Genomic DNA, 11747 nt, shown 5'->3' with positions numbered 1-11747 from the left:
CGCACGACACGATACGATTAACAAACGACACGACACAATATAACACGATTAAGTAAACAGATTGACACGACATGACATGATTGAAAAACGACACGATACGATATGATTAAGTAAATGGACAAACATGACACAATTAAAAAATGGCATGGTCCGACACGATTTAAGTAAGTAAACGAGCCAGTACAACATAATACGAAGCACGATTGACACGAAGTTAAACGGGCCAAGCCGGCATACGGCCCGTTTGACACCTTTGGGGACAAGGAAACCACGCAAAATATAAAGAGACCATCCGCCATCTTTCCCTTGCAACTAATTTCCCTCTCTGTCTTCACTACCCATTGAACCCCATCTCTCTACCTTCCCCCACAGTTGCTCCGCCGCCCCCACACCGTAATACCAAAATGCCTCTCTCTGCTACCTGATAGGCGGAAGAAGACAGATATTTTTCTTTTTATTTTCCCTTTGGAACCAAACAAGAGAAAATCCTTTTCTTTCTTACTTTCCTCTCATTTTTTTTTAGAACCAAACATCAATCCACCCCGCACAAATGGCGTCTACATCTTCTCCACAAACGGAGGAGCCTTTTCCATATCCGTTAGGAGTCAACGTGGCGGACTCCTTCACCCTAAGGCTCTGCGCAACAAACTACTTCGCGTGGAAGCAACTAATGCTCAGGTTCTTGGAGAGTCATAAACTTAGTGGCTTTGTTGACGGCACCATTAATCCGCCGAAGAAGCCGCCTCCGCTTTGGGAGTCTTCGCTTTTGTTAGAGGAGCGTTGGGAGGAGGAGCAGGAGACGAGGGAGAAGAAGCGTCAGGAGGATTGGAATCAACAGCATATGCACCAGGAGGCGGAGACTCAGAGTCTGGTGGATTGGGTGCAGGAGCGGGAGCTGAAGCAGAAGCGTCGGGAAGGGGAGTGGGAGGAGAGTCTGGAGGAGCAGGAGCGTTGGCAGGAGTGGCTGCGTCGGAAGGAGTGGGGTCGGGAGTGCGTTCGTCGGAGGGAGCGGATGCTGGAGCGGAAGGAGGAGGAGCGGAAGGAACGGGAGGAGCACCGTACATACACGGGGTGGAAGAGATCGGACGATCTAGTAAGGGGATGGATACTAGCGACGGTGGTAGAGGAATTACTGCCACAAGTGATGAACCTGGTAACTGCTCGAGAGGTTTGGATTAAGCTCGGGAAAATACTTACCCCAGCTTTTCAACCATCTCACCTTAAACTATATGGTAATTCTATCTTTACCCTCACATTCTCGGGTTTAAGGCCGAGTTTTGTCTAACTTTCTCAATATCAATTTTTTTTCCCAATCGTGTATCAAATTTTAATTTTAATTTTTTATCATTTAATCGCTTTGCATTGAACTTTTGTGGATTATTAGTTTGACTCGATAAATCTTAAAAATAAAAAACTACTCCCTCTGTCCAATTTATTTGTCCATTTTTGGAAACTCAATTTTTTTAGGAAATATATAATTACACCTACGTACAAACATTTAACTTTTCAACATTTACCCTTTTAACTTTTTTCACTTTTTTAAAAAGTTTATTTGAAAAAAGTAAGGGCAAAAAGGGCATTTAGTTCATTAAAAAAATCCAATGAACAAATATTTTGGGACATTAAAAAGTCAAAAAATAAACAAACAAATTGGAACGAATGAAGTATTAGCTTTTTTGGCTTTCTGGATTCTCTTGTCATATAACTAATACTTTTTACATTTTTTTTTCATATAACTACAACACTAATTCTACCACTACAATACTCATCTTCTCCCCAAATTAACACATCCCTAACACATAAAATTAGGACCAATTTTTTTAACACTTTTTGTCATATAACAAACCCTTAAACACACTCATCACTATGGATGCTCTACGTACGTTAAGGAAGTGTTGGCTTCGCTCAAGTTACTTGGAAAGTTAACATGATAGTAGCAATTTACAGAAAAACTTATTTACGGAGAGTTCCGTAAAAAGGTTTTTATGGAGCTAATCGCGTCCGTGCAAAAAATATTTTGGACTGTTCGGATTAAAAACAAACTATTGATTGCTAAAAAGTATCTCAACTATTGATTGCCAAAACGAACGGGTGAGATCGGGCGACTCCGTAAATAACATGTTTACAGCAGGTCCGTAAATAAGTTTTCTCAGTCATTTATTGACCTTCAAGGACAATGTTCTATCACCTAAACTGGGAGAACGTACGAAATATTGCACTAGAGTGTACGTTCTTTCATTTGTTATGGAGAAGGAGATTTACCGATTAAACTTGAAAATATGAGCACTCCGTTCCAGTTTCATTCTAATCAACCAAACACTTATCGGAGTATTCCTTTTGTTCCAACCATTAAATCTGATAGACTTAACAGACCAAAATAGAGGGCAGATCCGAAGACAGCACCGGATGTTGCACAGAGCCATACTAACTGCTGATTGGGTCACCGCCGCCAAACTCTTGGACCGGAATCCTCCCAATGCAGTTCTTCAGCCCATCACGTGGTGCTTAGAAACGGCTCTCATTGTGGCCGTCCGTTCAGCTAAGCGAAACAATTTCGTGAAGGAGCTAATGGGGAGGATGTGCATGTTGCCAATTGTGCAAAAAGACATATCGGGGGCCACCGCCCTCCGTGCGGCGGTGGACGGAGGTAACATAGTTGCTGCGTTCTGGCTGGTGGGGGAGAATCCGGAATTGGCCAACATTGGGGACAAGTATGGAACACTTCCCGTGCATGTGGCGGCTGGACTTGGGAATAGGAAGATGGTTGATTTCTTGTTGAAACCAACTACGAAGCTGTCCGAGACTGAATCGGGTCTTAAACTCTTGCATTCTCGAGCTTCTAGTGGACTTTATGGTAAGTAATACATTAAATTCTGTTTTACATAGCAATTATTGAGCGTAGGCGCAACAACGATACTCATTCCGTCCCAAAAAAATGACAACTCTTAATATTTGTGTCATTTTTCAATAGACATATTTTTTAATTTATAATATTTTTCATGAGTTCGACCTCTGAACTGTGAAGTCCGCATTTATGGACCTTATTTAAGGTTCTTATTAGAAGGGGACTAAAATATATATATATATATATATATATATATACACACACACACACACACACACACACACACACATACATACATACAAGGAGTCTCCTTCTTATAAGGGCGTATGCACTCAGCAAAATACGGACCTTCCTTTTTCAGATCGAATTTTGATAATCCATTCTATGACATCTTCCACCTCTATAGGTCTAATCCCACCCTCAGAAGTAGATCTCATTCCGTGACATGAGCTGCTTTGGGTTTGTGAAATTTCAATGCGATTGATGAGTTCTGTATATATATCAACTAACTTACGCGGGGAGAGTTGTGGAATCATATCCATTAATTACATCAATGTCACTCAATAACATCTTCAAAGACTTCAATACAAGTTTTATGGTTTTCCCAATCATCACATAGTAATATGTGATAGTTTATCATACCCATGTACCCAATTTCTCGACAATATCACCAACTTCTATTATGGAGAATTTATTTGGTGGTAGTCATCTACATTTATAGAACTCCTCCCTCGTACCTAATTCTAGGTGTGTTTATGAACTTTTTTTTTCTCGGCAAACGAAATTTTTATAAACTCGAAATAGGTGTGTTTATGAACTTACCCCCACGGAAAATCTAGATCAGTCCCGCTAATGGGTGCCCCTGGGGCAATGTTTTATGTGCAATTAATATACCTTAATGTATGAGTTGTATTTATGGGTACTCGCAAAACATCATTTTTCATCACTATTTTCTAAACTAGCTATAAATGCTTGTAATACTTTTTAGTAGTGATAATATTACCTTCATTTCCTTTTAGAAATTAGGTAGGTGAAAGGTTTCAATACAAATAGAATTTGTAAATTATAGAGTAATTTTTATTTCGTTGTTTCTGTAACATGTTTTCCAAACCAAACAAAAATGGTTTAATCTACAACGACATTAGTTTGGGATAATAAACAACCTTAAATGCATGTGATTGAAATTCTAAGGAGTAGTTTCTAGTATTACCCCTATACTCAAATGTAATTTTTTCCGTTCTAGTAGTTCTTTACAGGAAGATAAACTATAAAAGAAATAGAGAAAAACAAAAACAATCTATAATCAGAGAATGAGATTTTCCCAGGAAGAGAGAGAAAAGGGATGAGCACTACCCCCATTGTCAATTTGTCATCTTCTGCAACCCTATTATTCTCTTCGTCCCTAAATAAATGTTCGGTCCACAAATCTAGGCATTAAAAAAATGTGTTTTTTCCGTTAAAAATTTTAAATTTTTTCACAACTTGAAAAAAACTCATTAGTATCTTTTGATTTGCAAAATAAAATTTGAATTTTTTAACAAAGAAATGCATCTTGTTAGAAGCCTAGGTTTACAGTCCGAACATTTATTTAGGGATGAAGGGAGTAACAAGTAACGTGTTCAATAGAAAAACAAACTCATTAAAGAACAAATTATTACAAACAATTGCCCACCAATACAATCCAATTCTTATTTATCCATGAAAATTTTAGTCATTTATTATGTGAATATATAGCAAACATAAACCTTGCGTTTATTTTTTGAAACCAAATTGTATATGGGGTAAATTTGACAGTTCAATAGTGTATACTCCAATTGATACAAGTAGTTAGAGAACTCTTCATTTACCGATGCAATTAATTACCTTTACAAGTTAAAAATGGTGTGTACCAATATTTTTAGCTCATTTAATATGCTTTTTCTTGTGCCCAGGGGCAACCGTTAGCATTTGCCAATCTCGATACTAAAAAATTCATCAATAACTGCATTAAAATGCCAAAAGTCCACAAAGTCTCAAACAAAGATTAAATAAAAAAGAAACTCGTGCATGGAAGACTAAACTACGAAGAAAGGAACCCACACCCCAAAATTTGAATATACAAAGGCCAAAGCTTTGTAAAGCATGGAAAATGGTGCGTCTTGTTGAAAGTGCTAAAGGACCGAATAGTATCGTTTATATATTCACTAACTTCATTTTTTTTAACTGTAAAACAAAGAAATAATAAAAACCAGGGTTACATCGTCTTCCAAATCTAGACATTGCTTCATCCTAAGCTTTGTGTCGCCGTCTTGCTCTTGATCTAGTTGTGGTTTGGATTTGAGGTTGGTAGATACAGTAGGGTTCACAATAGGGGAATAAGCGAATTTGGGATTATAAAGGTAGGCTTTTTAGTGGGGAAGTGGGGTATGAGAGATGAATGTCGTATATACCCTTCTAAATAGGTCACGTGCCAATCACATGCGTTGTTTTTGTCCAAAAATTGGAGAGAAGGCTAGGGAGGGGCTACATCGAAACTCGATCAAAAAGTGAAAGATTAGTTTTGTTCAAATTAAAAGGCCAAAGATTGAAGTAATTCGCATGAAAGCCGAAGGTATATATAGGTAATTAACACATTAGCTCTTGTAATTAACCCAAAACGAAACGCGACATGTATATTTGTTGGCGTTTGAAGAATGAAAAAAATGAATATTTAACGTGTGTTTTCCTCTCGATATAATTGGACAGACATTGCTTTAAAAGTTCTTAAAGGCAACAGAGAGTTAGCATCCATGGAACCCTCCCCATTGGTGGTAATGGCTCAAAAGCGCACTTCATTCCTTAGTGGAACCAGCTTGAACTTGTTGGAGCGCTTAATCTATTATGGTTAGTGTCTTTATTTTGAGAAACCATGGCATATACAGATTATGCACTCTATGATATCGTCAAATAATATTTTGTGATGTCAATTGTCATTTAGTCATTCCTTTGAAATTGGAAGACATTGCAAACCAACCTCAAAGAAGCAACATTGACAGTATTGTCGAGTCTCCTCAAAGAAGCAACATTGTCGAGCCTCCTCAAAGAAGCTACATTGAAAGTATTGTCGAGCCTCCTCAAAGAAACGACATTGACAGTATTGTCGAGCCTCCTCAAAGAAGCGACATTGAAAGTATTGTCGAGCCTGTAGTTTCTTCTTCGATTTCTGGTAAGAGTACTTGAACCTCTAATTTCCTTCAACCATTTGTAATTGTTGCATTTTAGAACTTGGTGAAATTAGCTTGGGACTAGCTCATGTGATAAAGAGCATCAACGGCTTACTCATAAGGATATTTGGAGTACTCTAAACCCCTTCCCCTAACCAAATTTGGAGACAAATTTATTCTGTAGTTTGGAAGGTATTCAATATATAAAATATTTCAACAGGGTGTTGCTAGTGCCAAAACCGTTATTCTTTGTGCTAAAATTGTAATACATAAAAGCCTTGTAAATATATACAAGGCTTTTATGCCCTACAGTTTTGGCACAAACAAAAACGGTTTTGGCATTATCATTTTCTTTTCAATACTGTGTAACCAAGAGCAACAAACAACATACTTTGATTTCCAAAATAACAACAAACTATGAAGCACCAACACTCATAGAGGCAGCATGTCATCGTGTTCCACATGGGGACATGCAAGAGATATGGCAAAATACATATGAAACATACCATGTGGCGTGTCCATTTTTTTTTGGGACACAGGAAAGACACATATAAAGACCAGCACTTCATATGTTTCAGTCTGCTTCTTATGCGGACGCCCTTATTCTTCTAAAATGCGAACGTGTAATCTTGGCTGTTGGATTGTGTTTTCAATTGTTCGGATCCACAGATGATTTATGACTGGTGATAATCAATTATGACCCCACTTGACTGATTCATCTTATCAAGACGAATCAATAACTCACAAAAGTTTGAAACAAAATTAACAAATGCGAAAAAAATTCAAATAATTACAAAACTTCCAGATTTAAGTTAAGTTCATAAAAACGCAGCCCTAGTTCTAAAAAATGAAAAAAAAAAAAAAAGGGTCTCGGGGCCCCACTTGACAGATACTCTGTCCGCTCTTTTGTGTATATCTGATTTCGAAAATTTTGTTATGCAGTCAAAGGGATGCAAAAATTGAAGGGACCGTTTTGGGCTGTCGTCGAAAAACTTGGTACGGATTCACTTATGCACAGACATTAATGCATATATGCAGAATCAGTTTTGATTCCTTTCAATTGCAGTACCACCGATAAAATCCGTTTGGGAGACCAAAGTGTTGCACATCCAAGCACTCAATCTCGTCAAATGGCTTTGCCATTATGTAGAGGAAACCGACTCCCCGAATGTTGCGGAAATCTTAACAGAGCCGCTTAGGAACGCGACGTGCGTGGGGATCCATGAGATCGTGGAGGAGATTTTGGAGTCGTTCCCCAGCGCAATTCACTTGAAGAGCGAGAAGGATCAGTCCCTATTCCACCTCGCGATTGTGTACCGCCGGGAGAACGTTTTCAACCTCATTTATCAAATGGAGGAGGACCGTTGTGCATTTTTGTCAATGCCAGATGCGTCGACAAACAACGCGCTGCACTTGGCTGGGAATCTGACACCACAACAATACCTATTGCTTCGAGCAAGTGCTGCTGGTGCCGCTCTACAGATGCAGCGTGAATTACAATGGTTTGAGGTAATACTTTAAACTTTCGAGACCTAATAAGGTATGCTTGTTCTATGTAAAGAAATTGAATTGTAACAACCCAATGCTCAAAATAAACCATATTCAAGCACTCTCACGCAATTGAATTCACCAAGAGATTAGTTGCGTACTAATCTAACCAAAATAAACATTTGAATCCACGAGCACATCTTATGCACTAGAAAAATAGAGAGAACTCTGGATATTATTGATGATTAAATTGAATAATTGAATAAAACATAAGTTATAGCCCCTTTTATAGGAGAAAAGGCCAAACCCTAGCAAAACTACCCTAAAAATAAAGAGTCCCGGAAATTAGGAAAACTAATAAAATAGAATTAACCCAAATAAAGAAACATAATATTTCTAAAGCTAAAAAGAAAAGTCCAACGGAAGATCTAATTCTAGAATCATAAAAATAAGAACACAATCTTCCAGAATCTTGGCCTACATCACACTCCAATTCACATTATAGAGTCTTTGTAGAACTGAATTCATCTCATGGTAAACTTCATTTAGGCATTAGTATTTGATGGCGACTTAGAGCAAGAAGTTTGACCTTGTACTTTGGTCCTTGAATAATATGATGTTATGCGATAGTTTTCCCATAACAGAGTGATCCGCACATATCTCAAACCACAAGGGCTATAGATGTATTCCGTCTTTTTTTCTTTTTTGTTGAGAATGGCCGATGTCTTTTAAATGTTCATGGACGAAGACTTCTTCTTTCAGATGAATGTATTGATGTTAACTATGCATTCCTAGTTCCAAAAAAATAAATGATTCTTTCTCATTCCTAATTCATTCATCCACTTCTAAATGCAGGAAGTAGGAAAGTGGATGCTGCCCCAAGCCAGAGAACACATGAACGCAGACGGAAAAACCCCTCAAGAAGTATTTACAGACACACACAAGGACTTGGTCAAAGAAGGAGAACGGTGGATGAGAGACACCGCCAATTCCTGCACTATCGTGGCGGCCTTGATCACGACAATAGTATTTGCGGCCGCCATCACTGTCCCAGGGGGTTCCTTCAGCGACAGCGGTTCCGACAAAAAAGGTCTCCCTATAAGATTGGGAGGCCGAGCCTTTACCGTGTTTGGCGTATCAGACGCGCTCGCCATGTTCTCCTCATCCGCTTCTTTGTTGATGTTCTTGTCCATCCTCACGTGTCGCTATGGGGAAGAGGATTTTCGGTATTCCTTGCCCAGGAGATTGATTATTGGGCTGGTGACTCTATTCCTCTCCATTATATCCATGATGGTTGCATTTGGTGCGACATTAAAAATTGTATTTGGGGAAAAGATGGCGTGGCTGCTTTATCCTGTGGCTGCTTTATCCTCTGCACCCGTCGCCTTGTTTGCGTTGTGGCAATTTCCGTTACTCTATACTATGATCAAATCCACTTACTTTCCAGGCATATTCGGGAAGAAGAGTAATCGCATTCTGCACTAAAGGGAAGAAAATAATGAGGTGAGTTGATTTGCGCATTTATTCTTTAAGCTATTCACCTGTGTTCATGATCTGGTTTCTTGACATTGCATTTTCCCTCTCTGGCTAAGTCTCTACATATTTGGACTGCACTCTCTCAGCTACTACATAAGATTGGTTTTCACACAAGAAAAAAAAGATACTCCCTCCGTTCCATTTTCTTTGTTCAAAATTTCCCTTTTTTGTGTCCCAAAAAGATTGTCCATTTGAAAAGACCAAGGCACAAAATTCTTTAGTTTTCCCATTTTACCCTTCTCTCAAATTTGGAAGAGGGAAGTTTGAATTTTAAATTTTGTATTGTATGCCTTTTTAGACTTGGCCAGACTTTGTAGTACCCACCACAAATTTTGGGATTGATACCCCAAAGTTTCTGACTCCAATTTTAAGTGCATGAGTGGGAAATTCAAATTGAGGCCAGAATTTACGCCCATATTGAAACCAAAATATCAACTCCAAAAAATTACTCAAGGGTATTATTGAAAATGTGAAGTTTTGAAAAGGTAATCATGATGTTCCCTTAAATTTGTAGTATTCAGAGATTGAACGATGAAAATGGGACAGAGAGGAAGTACCTATATATGACGGACTGGATTGTTCAGGCCCCGTTCCAGAACAAGAAAAAAACTCTTATTTTTTAAGAAGGCAATTTCAAGTTAAAAAATTATGGGCTTGTCGAAATGTAAAAATATGCAATATGGATCTTGTTTGAAACATCTCATTGAGATCTTTTATACGATGCAAAAAAAATTAAAAAATTATTTTTCATTTATATTATTTTTGAGTTTAAAAATGTGAAATAAGCTGCTTATTTTTTAAGAAGGTTTCTGGAACGGGGCCTCAGTCCCATTAATTCTGCTTATGCGTCTGTCATGCGGCAAATTTTTATATTGCATCCGATAATATAATAGACAAATTGGGTAGGTAATCAATTGGAATAGTTTAGGCATACTTCAGTTTTCTATCGCTGAGATGAAGGACAAACATAAGACTGCATCACTACGGTTATTGAAGCAATCTAGTTTTTTCTTCATCTGTTTATTGATTGACAAAAATAAGGCTGTCTCTTCATGTGTAAGTACTAGTGAATGCCAATAAAATAGAATTACTACCAAATATGTTACGCCCTACCCTCGTCATACTAGAAAAAAACAAAACCACTCTGATAGCATTGTATCTTGCGGAGAGATAGAGTAGAAATGGTTTTGTAGTACTAATTATTTTTTTCTAGAAATTCCGTGTTTATAGTACAGTCCTTTTTATCTATCCTTGCAGGCGGTAATAGTTTTGTTTCTCGTTCAAATAATTTAATAAATTAGTCAACTACAATTTAGGGGTTTTGAGTGTTATTAGTGTGTATAGTTTTATAAAGTTAGAGATATTCATGGATTAGGGTTATATTTTGAGAGGAGAATTTTCTTAGGGAGCCGCAGGAGACAAAAGCTTTTGGAGGTGGTCTTATTGTCCTATTCTCGATCTCGGTTCTGGTAATTAAGTATCCGTAATCTTGTTTGTTCCCTTTACTTGGATCACCAACCGTTGACAGAAATAATGAGTTTTGGGGTTGCACATTCTTTTGTTCGTGATAGTATGTCTAATTGGGTTTGATGTTGGTGGTGTGCATTTGAGAGAAAGAGAGAGATCGGCGCATTCTTCTTTGGTGTTGGTTTGTGTGTTGTGGTGCACGTTGCATTGATCTGATGTTGTTGAGAATTGGTAGTGTTGGAGATTAGTGGGGGATAATGATATAGTACTAATACTACATGATTTGCCATTCATTGAGCATTCAGCTGACGGATTTATATCAACTTCTTTTTCAGACAAGTTGGAGAGTTGGGCAAAGATTCTAGCGGTATCTCAGGAATTTCTTTTGTGTGAACTCTTTAGGATATGTCATCCTAATTTAATTTTTATTTATCGCTTCTACATTTGAAACATTATGTCAGATACTGAATTCTTGTTATTGTTGTTGGTTCATTGTATTATTGGGTTCATGAGATGATTGTGCCCCATGCTATTTGACTAAACTTATTTGGTTGAAGTTGTTCTTAATAGAAAGATTGTTGGCTGCTTATTAGTAATTCATAACTTTGGTATTTAATTTAAATTATTTTTGATTGGGCTCCGTGGTAGAGGGCTCGGTAGGCATTCGGCTTGATGGAACTCCATTCCCCGTCGTCTTCTTCCTTTACAGGAATTGTTAAATGAGGATTTTGGTTGAGAGGTTCCTTCAGCTAAGAATTAGCCTTTGAGGGAGAGGGAGGAAAGAAGGTTTTATCCTTCTAGAAAAACCCTATCGTTGCTCTTTGGAGCATTCGTTTCGAATCATTCCGTTCCGGTGGTGGAATATTCTTCCTCCTTCGTTTCGAATCATTCCGTTCCGGTGGTGGAATATTCTTCCTCCTGTCTCTTCGACCGAATCATCTAAATCATGGCCTCACTTGTGTCTTTATTGATAAATTTGGTTTCTCTAATTCTACTTGTGCATATTATCAGTTGGTTTCATCGCGTCCATTATCTTTGAACTAAGCATAATCTGTCCGTTTATAATAGAGATACTAAGAATCTGAAAAGGGGAGAAAGATCGATGTAGAGGAATTTGTAAAATCCCAGTTCGGAGATCGAAGAGGTATAGAAAACGAGGAAAGCAGCGGAACTTCCTCAAAGAATACTTGAAAGGAAGATGGAGTTTATCATCAAGCTTAGATTAACTT

The 11747-nt window shown here is 37.9% G+C and overlaps 1 protein-coding gene across 3 annotated transcripts; it reads left to right on the top strand.

Moving 5' to 3' along the window:
- Window positions 1–246: 246 nt before the first annotated feature.
- On the top strand, window positions 247–10807 carry LOC131326970 (uncharacterized). Of its 3 annotated transcripts, XM_058359909.1 has the most exons (7): window positions 247–1232; window positions 5570–5707; window positions 5802–6029; window positions 6970–7023; window positions 7094–7536; window positions 8371–9018; window positions 10457–10807. In XM_058359909.1, the coding sequence occupies exons 1-6, from the start codon at window positions 551–553 to the stop codon at window positions 8998–9000; spliced, it is 2175 nt and encodes a 724-aa protein (XP_058215892.1). In that variant the 5' UTR covers window positions 247–550; the 3' UTR covers window positions 9001–9018; window positions 10457–10807. The 3 variants fall into 3 exon arrangements, with proteins under 3 accessions (XP_058215892.1, XP_058215893.1, XP_058215894.1); XM_058359910.1 differs by lacking the exon at window positions 5802–6029 and having other exon boundaries at window positions 248–1232; window positions 6976–7023; window positions 10457–10805; XM_058359911.1 differs by lacking the exons at window positions 5570–5707; window positions 5802–6029 and having other exon boundaries at window positions 250–1232; window positions 10457–10804.
- Window positions 10808–11747: the final 940 nt, after the last annotated feature.

Source organism: Rhododendron vialii, chromosome 5a (assembly GCF_030253575.1).
Source record: "Rhododendron vialii isolate Sample 1 chromosome 5a, ASM3025357v1".
NCBI classification, from domain to species: domain Eukaryota; kingdom Viridiplantae; phylum Streptophyta; class Magnoliopsida; order Ericales; family Ericaceae; genus Rhododendron; species Rhododendron vialii.
Note: the sequence above shows the minus strand (reverse complement) of the source record. Positions and strands in the feature narration are given on the sequence as shown.